At 42.5% G+C, this 17,155-nt stretch overlaps 2 protein-coding genes across 2 annotated transcripts in view; both read right to left on the bottom strand.

The window, feature by feature from the left end:
* OAS2 (2'-5'-oligoadenylate synthetase 2) overlaps positions 1 to 10,841 on the bottom strand; it is a 39,770-nt gene extending 28,929 nt beyond the window's left edge. The window contains exons 1-4 of the mRNA XM_020978100.2: positions 10,540 to 10,841; positions 5,715 to 5,928; positions 2,149 to 2,348; positions 213 to 448 (exon numbers count right to left, since the gene is read on the bottom strand). Of these exons, the coding sequence (XP_020833759.1) occupies positions 213 to 448; positions 2,149 to 2,348; positions 5,715 to 5,928; positions 10,540 to 10,737 (848 nt within the window). The 5' untranslated portion in view covers positions 10,738 to 10,841. The remainder of the gene's footprint in view (positions 1 to 212; positions 449 to 2,148; positions 2,349 to 5,714; positions 5,929 to 10,539) is intronic.
* A 4,382-nt stretch (positions 10,842 to 15,223) lies between these two features.
* The window catches only part of OAS3 (2'-5'-oligoadenylate synthetase 3), a 31,678-nt gene continuing 29,746 nt past the window's right edge, over positions 15,224 to 17,155 (bottom strand). The window contains exon 18 of the mRNA XM_020978034.2: positions 15,224 to 16,961. Within this exon, the coding sequence (XP_020833693.1) occupies positions 16,950 to 16,961 (12 nt within the window). The 3' untranslated portion in view covers positions 15,224 to 16,949. The remainder of the gene's footprint in view (positions 16,962 to 17,155) is intronic.

The raw sequence follows: 17,155 nt of genomic DNA, 5'->3' as shown, positions 1-17,155 counted from the left end.
TGTCATATGACTGTTAGCATCATTATTTTCTAAGGCTTTTTCTGCTTCTGAAATTCTGAGGTTCTGATTTTGATTTGTTCCTGAGATAATCAGTCTACTGATTCTAGATGAGGTCATGGAAAGTACTCAATGGATTAGGTGTCTGCTCAGGAAATTTTTATTTCATCCTTTTCCACAAGTCAAGGGAAGAAGGATGGTGAAGACATTGATACCTGCTTTTCTGGAGCTGGGACTGCAAATAATTCCTGATGGTTTCATCCTCAAAGTTGTAATTGACTGTCCAGTAGATACAAAGTTTATCATACTTCATAATTAGCTCCAGGACTGTTAGGATACCTTCAGCTGTGTTGAAATCATCTGCTTCACTCCCCTGCTCCCAGGCATAGACTGTTAGCAGCTCCAGAGCATATTGTAGGGGAAAGGAGTCTTTTTTCAGTCTCTTTTGGCACTGCAGAAGGAGAATGGGAAGACAATCGGTGAGGAGGTAGAGGGCCCCACCCATCCACTAAGCCCTATGCAGACCACATCACGCAGGCCTGTCACTAGAAGAGTATATTCCCCTGCTGAAGGTGAAGGCAAGACAACACTTTCAGAAAAGTAGAGGCCAGGCTTCTAGACCTGACTCTGCACCCAGCTGTTTACTTTGGGGCCTGCAGCCTCTCAGGGACTTCATTTCCTCCAGTTACAGACAAGGGTGTTGGCCCCAAGCAAGGGCTCTTAACCTTTTCTAAGCTGATTTCTCTGAGCTCTGGTACCAAACAGAAATGGCAATGTTGGTTTTATCCATGGGGTTGTTAGTGAGGCTTTTTTTGTAAGGATAAGCTCAAACTCAAGGAAAATGGCATCATAGAACCACCCACACCTGCACCAGAGTCCTTTGTACATTATGCCTGACAAAGAGACATTGAGCTCTCCCTGTGCCTCCAGATGCCAACTCTCTTTCCTCCTCAAAATTACTTAGCATTTCCTTGTCTATAAATTTGCTATCTCCCTAGTGGACTGGAAGCTCCTGAGAGCCGGAACGGTTGTCATTTCTGTCTTTGTATCCCCCATGCCTAGCTTTGTGCCTGGCTCTTAGTAAGTACTTAAGAAAATGCTTCTGGATGGTGCAGTGGATAGAACATGGGGCCAAGAGTGAGAAAGACCTGAGTTCAGATCTGGCCTCAGGTATTTATTAGCTGTGTGACCTTAACCTCTCTCAAGCTCAGTTTCTTCATTTGTAAAAATGAGGATAGTAATAGCATCTCCATCCCAGGGATGCTGTGAAAATTAAATGAATAAATGTATGTAAAATGTTTTGCAAACCATAGCTATATAAATGTTAGCTATCAAGATTATTAATTGAATTGAACTGAATAGATTTTAATTTCTTGAAGACTTTTGATGTGGAGAGGGGAACCCATTACCATTCTGGATGGACCTAATTATTAGGAAAATTGCCCTTCCTTCAGTGCTAATTAGCCTTTCTACAACCCAACCCAACCCAGCCCAGCCTAACTCCTGGCTCTCAGCACTAGCTCTCTGGGAGCCAGAAGAACAGGCTAGCTTTCTAAATGATGGGTCTTCAAATAAAAATAGCAACCATTCCCATTTACTTCTTCCTCTCCTCTTATAGTATGAACTTGAGACCCCTTAGTATACTAGTTGTTCTGAAGTCAAATCAACAAAAGCGCTTATTAAGTGGCTACTGTATACCAGATACTGTGTTAAGGCCCATGGGAATACAAGGAATGGCTTTTTTGTCTTTTCTAAAACATGGCCCCCAGACCTAAACAGAAGACTCCATGTATGGTCTAATCATGGCAGAGTGCAGCTGGTCCTCACCCCCTTATTCCTGGACAATATGTTTCTATTCATGCAGACTCAAATCCAATTCATTTTATTGGTCACTGTATGACCCTGTTGGCCCACATTGAACTTCAGTTGACTAAAACCCTATTCAAAACAGTAAGGTCCAAGTAAACCTTGTTATTATTTGAGCCATATTGGACATTTTGATAAGACTTGTGGATGCCTGTTATCTTACCATCCAATTTTTATCTCAAGAATTGAGCACAGTAATGTAACTATTCTCAGCTCTGGTTACAAGGAATTAAAAGCAGATCCACTTGAGCTTTCAAAACCATCAGAGTCCAGGATGAACAGTACCTGCTGATACCAGTGCTTCACCAAGAGTATTAGGTTCTTCAGTTTTGGGGGGCGATTGTTGAAAAAACTCCCTTGTAGTTCTGTAAAGCAGACTGAAGATTCACGAACAGATTTCCCTGGATATATCCATTTCCGGTAAGTCTCCGGGCTTGGTTTATACTTTGAGGCTGACGTACGGGTGTGCCAGCCACTTGGTTCAACTGGATAGGAGAAAAATGCATGGAAAGCTCAGGCTGTTCCACCAAGCCAAGCCTCTAGCAGAAAAAGCCTTCAGTGGCTCCCTATTCTCTCCAGGATAATATGTAGACTCCTCAGCCTAGCATTTAAAGACCTTTAAAAACCAATGCAAAGGCGAGGAGGTGGGAGATGGTAAGCTGAATTTGGGGAACAACTGATAGTCCAAATGAGAATGCACAGTGTATAAAGGAGAGTAATGTGAAATAATTCTGGAAAAGCAGGTAGAGGCCAGCTAGGGTAGCACAGTGGATAGAGCTTTGAACCTGAAATCAAGAAGACCTGAATTCAAATCCAGCCTTACACACTTAATTGTTGCATGACTCTGAGCAAGTCACTTAATCTTGGTTTGTCTTAGTTTCTTCATCTGTAAAATGGGAATAATAATAGCAGCTTCCTTCCTGGGTTATTGTGAGGATAAAAGCAGATATCATTAAGGTTCTTTGCAAACCTTAAAGTATTCTATAAATGCTTTGTTCAGTTGTTTCAATTGTGTCCAACTCTTCATGACTCAATTTGAGGCTTTCTTGACAGATATTGGAGTGGTTTGCCATTTCCTTCTCCAGTTCATTTGACAGGTGAGGAAACTGAGGCAAACAGGATGAAGTGACTTGCCCAGGGTCACACAGCTAGTAAGTATCTGAGGTCAGATTTGAACTAGAAAGATGGGTCTTCCTGACTCCAGGCCTGGTGCTCTATGCATTATGGCATCCCCTAGCACCCTTAATCCTGCTTATCTTATTTTAGCTGTCTTAATTCCCTCTGTTTATCGCCCCCTCCAATGGGCTGGCCACATTATTCAAATGCCAAATGTATGCTTGCCTAAAAGACTATTTTATGGAGAACTCACACAGGGCAAGCATTCACATGCTGGTCAGAAAAAGTGATACAAGGACACTCTCAAGGTCTCTCTGACCAACTTTGAGATTGATTTTGTGACATGGGAGATGTTGATAAATGACCACCCAGCATGGTGTGCCCTCATCAGAGAAGGTCTTGTGCTCTATGAACAAAGCAGAATTGAAGTAACTCAAAAGAAATGCGAGATGCACAGAGTTAGAGAATCCACCTCAAATGTTCACATGGAGTATTTGTACCCAACCTGTGGTAGCAGATTCCAAGCTCATATTGGTCTGATTAGCCACAGGATACCCTGTAACTTGACTCTAATATAGTGATGTCATTTTGGTCCTCTCTGAGAACAAAGGACAACAACAAACCAGTTGAATTACCATAATACAATTACAACATAATTTAATTACTCTACTATAATTATTATACAATTAGTAATTAAACTTAGTATATTGTTGGACTTTCTGGTTTTAGCAGTTTGTTTTTTAAAAATCAGAATGAAATAGAATTATGCGTCAGGCTGTGTCCTTAACCAGATCTGTGGGAGTAGGATATTGGAGGTCACAGAGCCCTGACTTAGCACTGCTCTCCACTTTGTGATATCTACCCAAAATGAGGACACAGACGCCAGGAAGAAACAAAGGTCTTTGAAGGGTCTTTTGATAGACCCTAAACAAGGGGTCTATCTAGTCTCGTAAGCGCAAGTCATCAAGTGATGACAAATGTCACAGGGAGATTTAGAAGGCACATTGAGGGATGGATAGGAAGTCCAAGGTCTAAAAAACATAGATTATCTGAGGGTCAGAGCAATTAGGATAGAGTTCATCTATATAACAACAACCTAGCATTTTGAGGTTACTAAGCATTTACACCTACATAAAATCACAGGCTCTCAGTGTTGAAAGGGACCTCAGAGGATGATAACTGGTTCAATCCCGGGCAGGAAGTCCCTCTACAAAATCCAGCCTTCCAATGAAGAGTAATGGGGAACTTATTCTCCCCTGAGGAAATCCATTCTACCGTTGAATATTACTGGGAAACTCTCATTGTTAGGACGTGTTTTCTAAAACTGACAACAAGTCTTCATTTCTAGGTGAATCCTTTGCAATTTTGGCTCTTTCTGTTAGGTCACCAAATTTGTATTTTACCTTGAGTGATTGTATAGGATCTGGTGCCCCCCTCCCCACTTTTTTTATTCATGTCTGTGGAGACTTAGATACAAGCTATTCCAACTAATAGTCTGATTTTTTTTTTCAGAGTAAAATCTAAGTTTCATCATAATGAACCTGAGAGTGAGGGCTGCCCCAAGGATTGGTCAGCTCATGCTCAGAGCTCTGGGTCATGAATAAATATTGGTAATATAAATGACCAAGTGTAAGCTGTGGTTTTCACTTTTGGAAAGGTGAACTCCATTGACTCTAAATAAATTTAAATATACATCTGGGAGCAATAGCTTGCTGTGTTTTCTCTTCCTTGGAGAAGACTCCAGAGAAGTCAGAAGTCAGAAGTCTCAGGCCATGATGGGAAATGATTATAACTCAGGGAGAAAACTAGGAGCAGGCAAGACAGAAGGGACATGAGACATTCTATCTTTGACCATCCCATGGCCCAGGAAAATTACAGGTTAGAGAAGGGCTATATGAAAGATCAAATTGTAGAATGGGAAGAACTTGGAAGTTAGAAGACTTCGGTTTAAACTCTGTTTCTGCCCTTGACTACCCTGTGTGATCATGGGAAAGTCCATTAACTTCTCTCAGCTTCTTCACCTGTGAAATGACCTCAGAGGTCCCTTCCAGCTCCAAAAGTATGTCCTAGGGACTCAGACAGAGCAGTCAGCTTGATTTTATGATTTTATTTTAGTTTTCACTAAAATCCCACCTTCTGCAGGAAGCCTTTCCTGATTCCTCTTAATTTTAGGACCTTCTCTTCATTAATTATTTCCTACTTAGCCTAAATATGGTTTTTTTGGCATATGTTTTTTGCTTGTTTTCTCCCTTATTTAATTATGAACAGGGATCACCTTTTGACTCTCTTTGTAGTCTCTGTGCCTAGCATGGTGCCTGGTACTTAGTCGGCACTTAATAAATGTTTATTGACTGACTAGTTTATTTTTATCTTTTGTTACTTTGCCTTGAAATGGTCTAAAAATCAAGCAGTAATATCTTATAATAACTTGTATTATATGTATAATAACATATATATTACATATATTATATTACATATAATAACATGAAAATTATTTTTTATAAGAAATACAAAGGGTTCTAATGCTGGCTCTACAAACAGGTCAGTGTGTGACCTTGGACAGCCATGTTACCTCTCAACTTCAGTTTCCTCATCTGTGAAATGGGGAGAATGATCCTTTACCCTCTTGGGTATCCTCCACCAAAAATCCATCTTTACTCCTTCAATCCCCCTCTTATTGCCAAAGCCAATGCTTTATATCACCTGCTGACATGATACCTCTCCAGGGTACTTACCCAAGGCACTGAAGACTGGAAGCACGTTAAAGGTAATGCATAGGTCAGACTCGGTCAGTACCAGCTGGTGCTTATCCTCTACCATCTTGACTTTGCCCATTATTGCCAACAGCCTCAACTTTATCAGCTCCACTTCAATTTGTTCTTTGAGAAAGATGACAAGGGTGCCGTCGGAGTGGCCTCTGAGAACAGTGTCTCTGCCATAGGACCCACCCTGTGAGGGAAGAGAAAATGTGTGATGGGACCAGAAGTGTTCTGACCTCCCTGTCTGTCACTTATGAGACAGCCAGCAGGAGGAAAATCCAGGCAAGAAGGACCAGCCAGCCCAGCTCTCTTTGGTTTCTCCAACACCAGACTTTTAAACCCTTCCCTAGAGCCCCAACTCCCTTAGATTGTCCTAGAAAACAAATACAGGAGAAAAAAGAACCAGCTCATGTTTCTAAAGGTTCTAAGGTTTCTAGATTCTGCAGGATTCAAAGACAAACACTGAAGAGTCCCTGCCCCTCAAAGGGCTTATACTCTATTCAACATGTTGTGTGGGGGGGAAACAAGCATTTATTAAATGCCTACCATGTACCAACACTTCACAAATATCTCATTTGATCCTCACAACAACCCTGCTGTTATTATTTCCTCATTTTATCTGAAACTGAGGCAGACAGAGACCAAGCTCAGGATCACACAGCTGGTAAGTGTTTAAGGCTGGATTTGAACTCGGGTCTTCCTGATTCCAGGCCCAGAACTCTATCCACTAAGCCACCTAGCTGCCCCAAGGAAGATAGGGGCTCTAAGAGATGGTGATGAGGAAGGAATGCATCCCAGGCATGCGTGCATGGAAGTGGTAACTGCCATGCAGAGAGCAGGGAACAGTTTGGCTAGAGCATAGAATGTGTGAAGGGGACCAGGGGGGAATGAACCTGGAAGTGGAGGTGGGAACCAGAGCCTAGAGGCTGAAGAGTTTGGATTTTTTTCTGGAGGAGAAGAGGGATCCACTGAAGGTTTTTAGGTCATAGGTCTTCGGATCTTTTGGCAGTTTTGTGAAGAACACAATGCAAGGAAAAGGAGAGAGATTGATTGGCAGCAGGAAGATCACATAGATGATTTCAGTCATCCAGGTGAGGTGATGGGGGCCTGGTCTAGGATGTGAGAGGCAAGAAGGGGCTGTGACAGTGTAATGGTGGACACTGTGATGATGGAACTGACATGCCTTAGCAGCTGATTGGCTGGGCAGAGTGAGGAAGAGGAAAGAGCAGTGTGATGACGAGGACAGTGGAAACTTCAACAGTAACAGGGAGGTTTGGAGGAGGAATTTCTGCTTTAGAGGAAAAGATAATGAGTTCTCTTTGGGATTGGTTAAATTTGAGTTGCTGGCCAGACATCCAGGCAAAGTCTAGTGAGGTTGGCAATGCAAGGAAAAAGGATCTCCATGACTGCTATCTCTCTTACCTCTCCACTCATTCCAGCTTTCTCTCACAGTGTTTGATTCTGTTCTGAATTAGGTATAGGGGAAAATCTCCACCTCAGTCCAACCAAGAAAAGGCAGAAAGATTTCCAAAGTAGCTTTGCTAGGAAACTTAGGGAAGATTAAAACAGAATTTTTAAACCCCAAAGCAGTCTACTGAACATGTTATGCCAAGGGCACCAGTGGGACTGTCAGCCCACATTCCTGTGCTCCTCCCAAGAGAAGGATATTTAGAATGGGCTGTGCAATGCGTGAGTCCTGAGGGGAGGGACAGCTTCCCCAAGCTCCCTTCCTTTTCAGCTTTGACATTCCACAGAACTATGAAATTCCCTTTCTGGTCTCCCACCCTATTCCCCTTTCCTAAGCTACAGAATAAAACCCTGGAGAAACCCTACCCTACAGTCATCCAATACCAATTAGGGGTCAAGGAATCCATGGCATACATTCTGTGCCCACTGTGGCAGCAGCACCTAGGTCTGATTAGTTACAGCTCTGGGCTGGAAGCCTCCTTGTCACAGCCTTTAGACCTGCTTGACTTGAGGCTGCCCAAATAAGACTGCAGGGGAAAAGCCTCCAGGGAACAAAAGCTATGGCTGGAAACCTTGTTCTTGCCTCTATGGAGAGCAGACATGCCCAGCACAGGTTAGGAGACAATTAGAGTGGTTGGTTCTATAGAGGCTGTGGGTTCAGAGGAGGCAGGGACCCAGACTCTTGTGCACTGTGAGTCCAGGAAGCGAAGATGAGGATGGAGAGAATTCCAGGCAGAGGGGACAGTCAGTGAAAATGCTTGGAGCTGGGAGGTGGATTGTCTTGTAAGAGAAACAAAGAGGCCAGAGTCACTGGATCACAGGATACATAGTGGGGAACAAGGTGTAAAAAGACCAGAAAGGTGTGTGGCTGGGGCATCAGGTAATGAAGGGCTTTGAATGTCAAACTGAAGATTTGCATTTGATCCTAGAGGTGATAGAAAGTTTACTGAAGAGTGGGGGTCAGACCTGTGCTTTGGGAAGATCAATTTGACAGCTGAATGGACTAGGGTGGGGAAAAACTTGATGTCAAGAGGCCAACCAGAAGCCTATTGTAACCTACTGTAGTATTTTTATTAATACTTTTCATCTTTGTGCTCCCCATGTCCCCCTCCTTCCTTGCCTCTCTACTGGAATGTTGCTGAAGTCTCATAATTATCTTCATAACTCCAACTGCTATCCTTTCGAAACCCATCCACCCAGGCCCGCCCCCCCAACTTCCAAAGTAACATTTCTTAAACATAGGTCTGATCATATCACTTCCTGTTCAATAAACTCCAGTGGGTTCCTATTACCGCTAGGATTAAGCACAAATTCTAGCATTTAAAGCTCTTTGCTAGGTGGTACAGTGGATAGAGCTCCCCCCCGAAGTCAGGAGGACCTGAGTTCAAATCTGGCCTCAGACCAAACACTTGACACTTACTAGCTGTGTGCCCCAGGCAAGTCACTTAACCCTAATTGCCTAAATTTTTTTTTTAAAAAGCTCTTTACAACTTGGTTCTAACTTACCTTTTCAGACTGATTATACATCATTCCCCTCTAAGCACTTTCTGGTCCAGTCAAACTGCTGTTCCTCAGAGCTGACATTTAGTCTCCCATCTCTGTGTCTTTGCATAGGCTGTCCCTCATGCCCGCAACACCCTCCCTCTTCACCTCTACTTCTGAGAATCCCTGTTTTCCTTTAAGGCTCAGATTAAATTCCACCTTTTAGAGTATATACAGCTTTTTCTGTTCCCCAGATGTAAGGACCTCTGCTACTCCAAATCCCCATCCCAAATTACCTTGTATTTATTTTGCATATATTTGTCTACGCATGTTTTCTCTTCAGAAAACATAAGCTTATAGGAATGTAAATGCAGAGTCTGTCATCATATTGTGCACCATCTTGGGGCGGGTGGTGGGGAGGAAGGGGGAGAAAAATTTTAAACTCAAAAGCACATGGAAGTGATTATTGATAAATCAAAATAAATTAATAAGATTTAAAAAAAATAAACAGGGAGAGGAGAGCACTCAGAGGGAAAAAAAGCTTCTGGAGGGATGGGAGCGTATTTTCTTTTTCTTTTTTCTTTTTTCTTTTTTTTTGGTCTTTGTAGCCTCAGCACTTAGAACAGTACCTGGTACATAGTAGTGGGTGCTCAATAAAAACTTGTTCCTTCATTGATTTTCTGCCCCTTCATCTTTCTTTTCCCTCCTTTCCTCTTCCCTCCCTTTCTCCTTTTCCTTTCCTCTCTCTCCCCTTTTCTCACCCATTCTCTCTTCTTTTCTCTTCCCCTTTCTTTCTTCCTTCCCCTTATCCCTTTTTCCCCTCTCCCCCCTCTTTCTTCTTTCTTCTCTTCCTCCCTTTTTCTCTTCCCCTGCCTTTTCTTCTCTCCCTTCCCTCTTCTACTTCCTGATCCTTTTCTTCTCTCTTTTCCCTTTCTCTTCCTTTTTTCCTCTCCCTCTCTTTTCCGTCTTTTCCTTTTCCCCTGCCCTTTTCACCCTCCTCTCATCTCTCATTTTCTTACCTTTTCCTCCTTCCTTCCCCCTCCTTTTTCCCTCTCTCTCCTCTTTTCCCTTCACCCCTCCTCTTCCCCTCTCCTTCCCACTGATTATATGAAAAATGATTTCTTTTGGTAATCTGTGTCTTGGAGACTCAGAGCTCCCCCTGCCAGCCTTCTGACCAAAGTTGCTCAGAAGGAAAATCTCTGATAATGAGATTGCTTTGAATCTTCTGATTTTGGTCAAACTCCAACCCAGGACTGAATTGATTTTATCCTATTCTGCTTCAGGTGGAGACAGACTCCCCACACTGGTGGTAGTATTTCCTTCGATGGGCAGCAATATTGGCCCCTGTGGACTGAGTGATCTAAAGCATGTACTCAAGACCTCATTTTAATATATCCCACCTCCTGGTATGTCAACCAATCACGGTTGATTGGCACCCTTTGGGAACACCTATTCTTCAAAAGGCATATAAGGGGGCAGCTAGGTGGCGCAGTGGGTAGAGCACCGGCCCTGAAGTCAGGAGTACCTGAGTTCAAATACAGCCTCAGACCAAACACTTGACACTTACTAGCTGTGTGACCCTGGGCAAGTCACTTAACCCCAATTGCCTAAAAAAAAAGTATCAAAAGGCACAAAGGCTGTACCCCAAAATCCCAAACCTAATCAGTTCTGAACTGGTGCCCTTGGGGGGGTCCAGTTTTGGACTGAACTCCCATGCAATGCACATCAAGCCAGCTTGAGAGAAATTAAACCATGGACACATGTACCCCAATTTCATTTGTCTCTTTCTTAGAGCAGATTCTGTTTCAAATTGAGGTTTGTGGGATTCAAGGGGGTTGGGGGTCACACTTACCACAACTATACCCTTCACTTGAATGGGAGGTGCGTGTTTCTCCAAGGACTCACAGATGTTATCAATGCTCTTGTCAATCTGCAGCAGATGCTTTTCTTGGGGCTTTAGCTCATTCTGAATGAATTGGTCTAGATTGTCAGCAGGCTCAAAGTAAAGCACTTGCTGACTGTACCACCAGCTCCACCAAGATTTTAACATTATTCCTCCTTCCTTCTTCAGGATATTAACTTTACGATTAAGCTAGCCCGTGGAAGAGTCCTCCGGCCTTACTCAAAGTAGAAAGAGAAACTAAAGTCTTTAGGTTTCGATTCTGAATAGCAGCTGTTTCTCCTGCTATTTCCGCCCTCCTCCCTGCCCCCTTCGGCTTCTAAACTACTGATAGGCTTTGGTCTCTTCCATAAGCTTTCTCCTCCCAGTCTTTGCTCATATTTCAGTATTCTGTCTGGATGCCTGCTTAACTTCCTTTTTAAAAGATGCTGTTAGGCACAGGATCAGTAGTATAGTCTGTCAGAGCTTAGAGAGAAGGTTCCAAGAGCTTTCAGGATACTGGCCTCTTTGTTTTTTTCACAAGGCCCTCCATTGCTCAGCTCCAGGCATTTTCATAGGTCTGGAATTCTTTACCTCCTCATCTCTGTCTCCTGACTTCCCTGGCTTCCTTTAATCCCAGCTAAAATCCCACCTTCTGCAAGAAGCCTTAGCACAGGGAATGTCAGGTCTGGGAGGGGCCTCAGAACAGGGGATGTCAGAGCTGGGAGGGGCATTAAAACAGGGAATGTCAGGACTGGGATCAATTTTAGATGCTAAATCGAAAGTCTAACTCCCTAATTTTCTAGAGGATGTAAGGATGTCACTTTCCCTTTGAGAAAGTTCTGGTCCTTTGTTCTACATTCCCTGAAAGTGCACATCTTCCCTCCCTGGTCAGTCCCTGAGTTTCCCTGAGAGACGTCCCAGTATAGTATAAAGACCTCTCAGTGTGGAGGCCCAGGAGTGGGATGTTCACAAAATCACAGAATCTCAGATCAGGAAGAGACTCCGGAGGCCATTTTGTGTAAGCTGTAGCTTTGGGGTTCCCTTTGCAACATCCTGATGGTCCACTATCCAGCCTCGGGCAGAAGACCTTCAGGATTCGAAAATACCCCGCTTATTTGTTTAACTTATATACAGAGCTCATCATGTAAAATGCCAGGCTGGGCAAACCAAAAGCTGGATTTAAGGTTGCCAGGAGAAAGATTACCAATCTCAGATATGCAGATGATATCACTCTGATGGCAGAAAGTGAGGAAGAATTAAGAAACTTCTTGATGAGGGTAAAACAGGAGAGTGTAAAAGCTGGCTTGAAGCTTAACATCCAAAAAAACTAAGATTTTGGAAAATGGCCCCTCCCTCAGTTCTTGTTGGTGTTTTTCAATCGTTTTCAGTCGTGTCTTACTCTCCATGACCCCATTTGGAGTTTTCTAGGCAAAGATACGGGAGTAGTTTGCCATTTCTCTCTCCAGCTCATTTTACAAATGAGGAAACTGAAGGCGAAGTGACTTGTCCAGGGTCACCCAGCTAGTAAGTGTCTGAGGCCAAATTTGAACTCGGGAAGATAAGGCTTCCTGACTCCAGGCTAATGTACTATGACACCACCTAGTTGCCCCCTGATTATTAAGGTGGAAAACAGATACTTGAAAAGGTATCTGCTGTTGTCATGAAAGAGGTTTCCATCACCATACAGCATCTGATAGGGTGGAATGAGACAAAAGAGAGATCCAGAGATATCACTCTAGGGGTATTTGAGACAGCTAGGTGGTACAGCAGATAGATCATTGGACTTGAGTTCTAAAGCTGCTTCAGACATTTGCAAACCATGTGATTCTTGGCAAGACTCCTGTCCTCTGACTGCCTTAGTTCCCTCATTTATAGAATGGGGATAATAATAGTGCCTACATCCTCACCCCCTGTTCCCTAGGGTTGTTAAATGGATAAAGTAAGATAATATTTGTAAAGTGCTTTGCAAATCTTAAAGTGTTGCATAAATGCTAGCCATGATTATTTCAAAAAGGAGAAAACATTTTCAGCTAGGGAGGTCAAGGAGGGGAGTCTATATGGAGGAGGTGTCACACCTGACTTTCCTGCTCTGTAATACAGAGCTGTACAGCTTTATCTGGATATCTCTGAGACGCTATGGATACCTTTGAGCGGAACCTCAAAGGAAGACAAGAATTCTGGAAGGCAGAGATGAGGAGAAAGTCTATTCCAGACCCAGGATTAAGCTTGTGTGAATTCATGGAGGTGACAATTAGCATGTTGAGCTGGGGGTACAGGTAGCAGATCAGTCTTACTGTAGTGCTTACATGGAGTATTTGAAGGGGAATAATGAACAATAAAAATGGAAAGGTTGGTTGTAACCAGTTGATGTAGGGTTTTAAATAGCAAACTGAGGAGTTTGTATTTTATTCTTTAAAAAAAAAACTTTAAAAATGAAAAGATCAGTTAACAATTAATCAATTAATAAAAATCAATGAACAATTTTTTCTCATTCCCACCTTCCACTCCTGCTCCAATTGAAAAAATAAAAAGCAGAAAACAAAATGCTTGTAACAAATACACATAATCAAGCAAAACAATTTCCTATATTGCTATGTCAAAAAAAATTGCTATGTCTCTCTCTGCATCTCATATCCATCCATGTCAGAAAGGTGGGTGGCCTTCTTTGCCACTGATCCAGTGCATTGATCAGAGTTCTCAAGTCTTCCAGAGTTGTTTGCCTCTGAAATATCGTCATTGTGTCAATTCAACTTTGTAATTAATCCTAAAGGCAATAGGGAATGATCAGGATTTCCTGAGTAAAGGGGTGACATGATGCTGTAAGGAGATTATTCTGGTGACTGTGGGGAAGAACAGTTGGCAAAGAAGAGACTGGAAATCATGGCTGTTTTAATAGTTCTGACAAAAATGATGAAAGCCCAAAATGGTGAGAAGGGGTCAATGAGTGGAGGCCATGAATATAGACTCCTTTTCCCCCTAGGATTCTGGCCCTGATATGAGATCTGCTGTAGAGGTAGAATCCATGACTTTGTCATTTATTGGATATGGAGAGGAAGATGATGTTGAGGTTGAGAACCTAGGTAACTGGAAGAATGATGGTGCCCTTGACACAAAGAGGGAAGTTTGGAGGAGAGGTGGATTTAGTCATTAAAATAATGTATTCCATTTTGGCCATGTTGAGTTTGAGATGCCTATGGGACATTCAGTTGGTGGTGCCTAAGAGGTACATACACACACATGCACACACCTCTCTCTCTCTCTCTCTATCCATCCTTCTATACATATACAATGTTACAATATACATATATTGTATGTATACATACAAAATATGCATATCTATACATGTGCACATGTATGTGTAACATATATGTATATACACACATATACATGTACAGATATACATATATACACACACCTGTGTGTGTCACCTGCATAGAGATGATAATTGACCCCATGGGAGTTAATGGGATCATTATTAGAGGGACTATATACAGAGAAAAGAAGCAGGTCTGGAACAGAGGTGATCATCTAGGAAGGAAACTCAGGTAAGTAGGATGAAAACCAGTAGAGAAGCCACATCATGAAAAACCACGGAGAAGTGGGCAGTCAACAGTGTTAGGTGGTCAACAGTGTCAAAACTGCAGAGAAGTCAATAAGGACGACTAGAAATGACCATTGATTTAACATCTATATCCTAGGAGATCACTGGCAACCTTTGAGGTAGCAGTTTTGGGAGAGTGGTGAGTTGTGCTGCCAATTTGCAAGAGGATGAGAAAGTACAGGCAGTGAGTGAATGTAAACTATTTTTTCTAGGATTTTAGCTGTGAAAGGGAAGAAAGAACTAAGATGCAAGATTGAGAAATGGTAGAGTAGAGGGAAGGGTTTGTTTCCTTTTTAAGGAAAAAGGAGGTCTAAACATATTTTTAAGTGGCAAGAAAGAAACCAATAGATATGGGGAAAGGGGAAGAGAGGAGGGGAGAGATAGAGGGAGGGAAGGAGAGATGGAGGGAGAGAGACAGAGAGAGAGAGAGAGACAGAGAGAGACAGAGAGAGAGACAGAGAGAGAGACAGAAACAGAGACAGAATGAAAGGGAGAGACAGATTAAGAGGAAAATGCAGAGACAGAGGAAAACAGAGAAACCAAGAGAATGACAGATTTTTTCAAAGGACTTGAATGTCATGCAACTTTATGAACACTGAGCTTTAGAAAGGCTAGGGTGGACTTGATGTTTCTTTCATTGGCCATAGGAAAGAAAAGACAGGAAAGAGGCAATGAGCACTCTGAGGCTTTGAGCATTAGAGAATGGGAAGTGGGTGGTGCTCTTGGCAAAATCTTTTCTGAGGAATGAGTGTAGGAAGAAAATTATATGAACTTGGGCCAATCACCTTTGGACTTCAGTTTCCTTGTGATCTGTAAGGATCCTTCCAGCTCTAGCATTCTAATGCCTTATACTTCCTCCTAGGGGTTGTGGAAAGACAGGTACACTAGTACATTGTTGGTGGAGCAGTGAATTGATACAACCATTCTAGAAGGTAATTTGGAAGTATGCAAAGAAAGTGACTAAGATGTCCATCCATTTTCACCCATAGACTCTTCTGCTAGGCAAATATCCAAAGGACGTCATTGACAAGAAAGTCTCCACATGATTCAAAATATTTAGAGCAGTTCTTTTTATGGTAGCAAAAAAATGGAAACAGAGTAGATACCCATTGATTGGGGAATGGCCAAACAAATCATCGTACATTAATGTAATGGGCTCTAAGAAACAAACGTAATAAATACAGAGAAGCATGAAAAGACCTTTATGAACTGGTGAAAAGGGAAGAAAGCAAAACCAGAAAATCAATATATACAATGATGACAATGTAAAGAGAAAGAACAACCACTGCAGAAGAATCAAAAGTAATAGTTGTGAAATGATTTAAAGTAAACTGGGCCCCAAAGAAGAGATATGATAAGACACTTTCCCCTGCTCCTTTACACAGGTCAGAGTCCATACATGTGCAGCATTGTATACAAGGCCAGATTGTTTGGATACATTGGTAAATTTTTTTCATTTTGTTCTCTTCCTTGTTAAAACATTCTTTATCATAAGCAGTGTTTCTCTGGGGAAGGAAAGGTGGAGATACAGGGGAAATCTAGGCAATGTGAAAACAAAAGATATCCCTGAAAATCATTTCTTCTTTCCTTTTTTCCCTTCTTCCTTCTCTTCCTTCCTGGCTTCCCTCCCTCCCCCCTTGCTTCCCCTTCTTCCTTCTTTCCTCCCTTCCTCCCTCCCTTCCTTTCTTAAAACAAAACAAAACAAATCAAAAAAACAACTTCATTATAAGCAGGGACCCTCTTGGAGGGGAAGAGAAGGGATAAAGGGGGGAAATCTAGTCAATGTAAAAACAAAACCAATAAAATTCATTTATTTTACAAATTCTCTTCTACTTCTGACATCCTATATTCTAAGGGCCCTCTTAACTCTGACATTCTGTGACATTAATCGAGCTCTTCAAGGCTTGCAAAGCCCTTTACAGACATTATCTCATTTGAACTTCAGAACAACCCTGTGAGATGGATATTTTTTGTTGTTCGGTTGTTTCAGTTCTGTCCAACTCTCCATGACCCCATTTGGGATTTCCTTGGTAGAGATAATGGAGTGATTTTCCATTTCCTTCTCCAGCTCATTTTACAGATGAGGAAATTGAGGCAAACAGGGTGAAATGACTTGTCCAGGGTCACACAGCTAGTACCTGAGGCAGGATTTGAACTTAAGTCTTTCCGACTACAGACCTGAAATGCGCTATATCCACTCTGCCACCTAGCGGCTCAAGATGGTACTACAAGTATTATTTTGTCCCCATTTTACAGAGAGGGAAACGGAATCTCTCAGAAATGAAATGACTTGTCCACAACTGGGCAGCTAGTGAAAATGTCAGAGGAAGGAATTGAACCCAGGTCTGCGTGCCTACAAGTCTGGCATTTGTGATTCAGCTTTGAGTATGCTGAGTTCGAGGTACTGCTGGGTCACCCTGGTGAAGTTCAGGACAGAGATCAGGGCTGGAGTTGGGTGGTCTCGTGGCATCTGCAGAGGTGATAACTGACTTCATGGGAAGGAATGAACTGTCTGAAGAAGACAACGTGGACAAGAAAATAGAGGACAGATGACCGAAGCACTGGTAAGGACCATCCTTAAAGGGTGAGAAATGGGAAAAGGGTCGGCAACAGTGCTCAAAGGGAGAATAAGCCAGTTAAGACAGTCCCTGGGGGAAATGGAGAGGTGGCTAGGGCTGGGTTTTTATATGCACACATCTAGCAGAAGATCTTGCATCTCAGCTCTGCAGGCTGTCCACATGATGAAGAACTTGGGGTTCAGAGGCAGGATATTCCAGGTTCATGAAGAGACCTAAAGGGATACAAAGGTCATCTCTTTGGTATTGATACCAGTCTGCACAACTACCATTATACCCCAAACCTCTGTGGGTAAAGTTGGAAGGCAAATAGAAGATTCCCGATGGGCTGTTGGAAAAACCAAGACAAAGGCACCATCAAGTGACCACAGGCCACTGAGAATGGAAACCAGTAGGGCTCAGTTCTGAT

The sequence above is a fragment of the Phascolarctos cinereus genome, unplaced genomic scaffold, assembly GCF_003287225.1.
Source record: "Phascolarctos cinereus isolate Bilbo 61053 unplaced genomic scaffold, phaCin_HiC Scaffold_4;HRSCAF=312, whole genome shotgun sequence".
Taxonomy (NCBI): domain Eukaryota; kingdom Metazoa; phylum Chordata; class Mammalia; order Diprotodontia; family Phascolarctidae; genus Phascolarctos; species Phascolarctos cinereus.
Note: the sequence above shows the minus strand (reverse complement) of the source record. Positions and strands in the feature narration are given on the sequence as shown.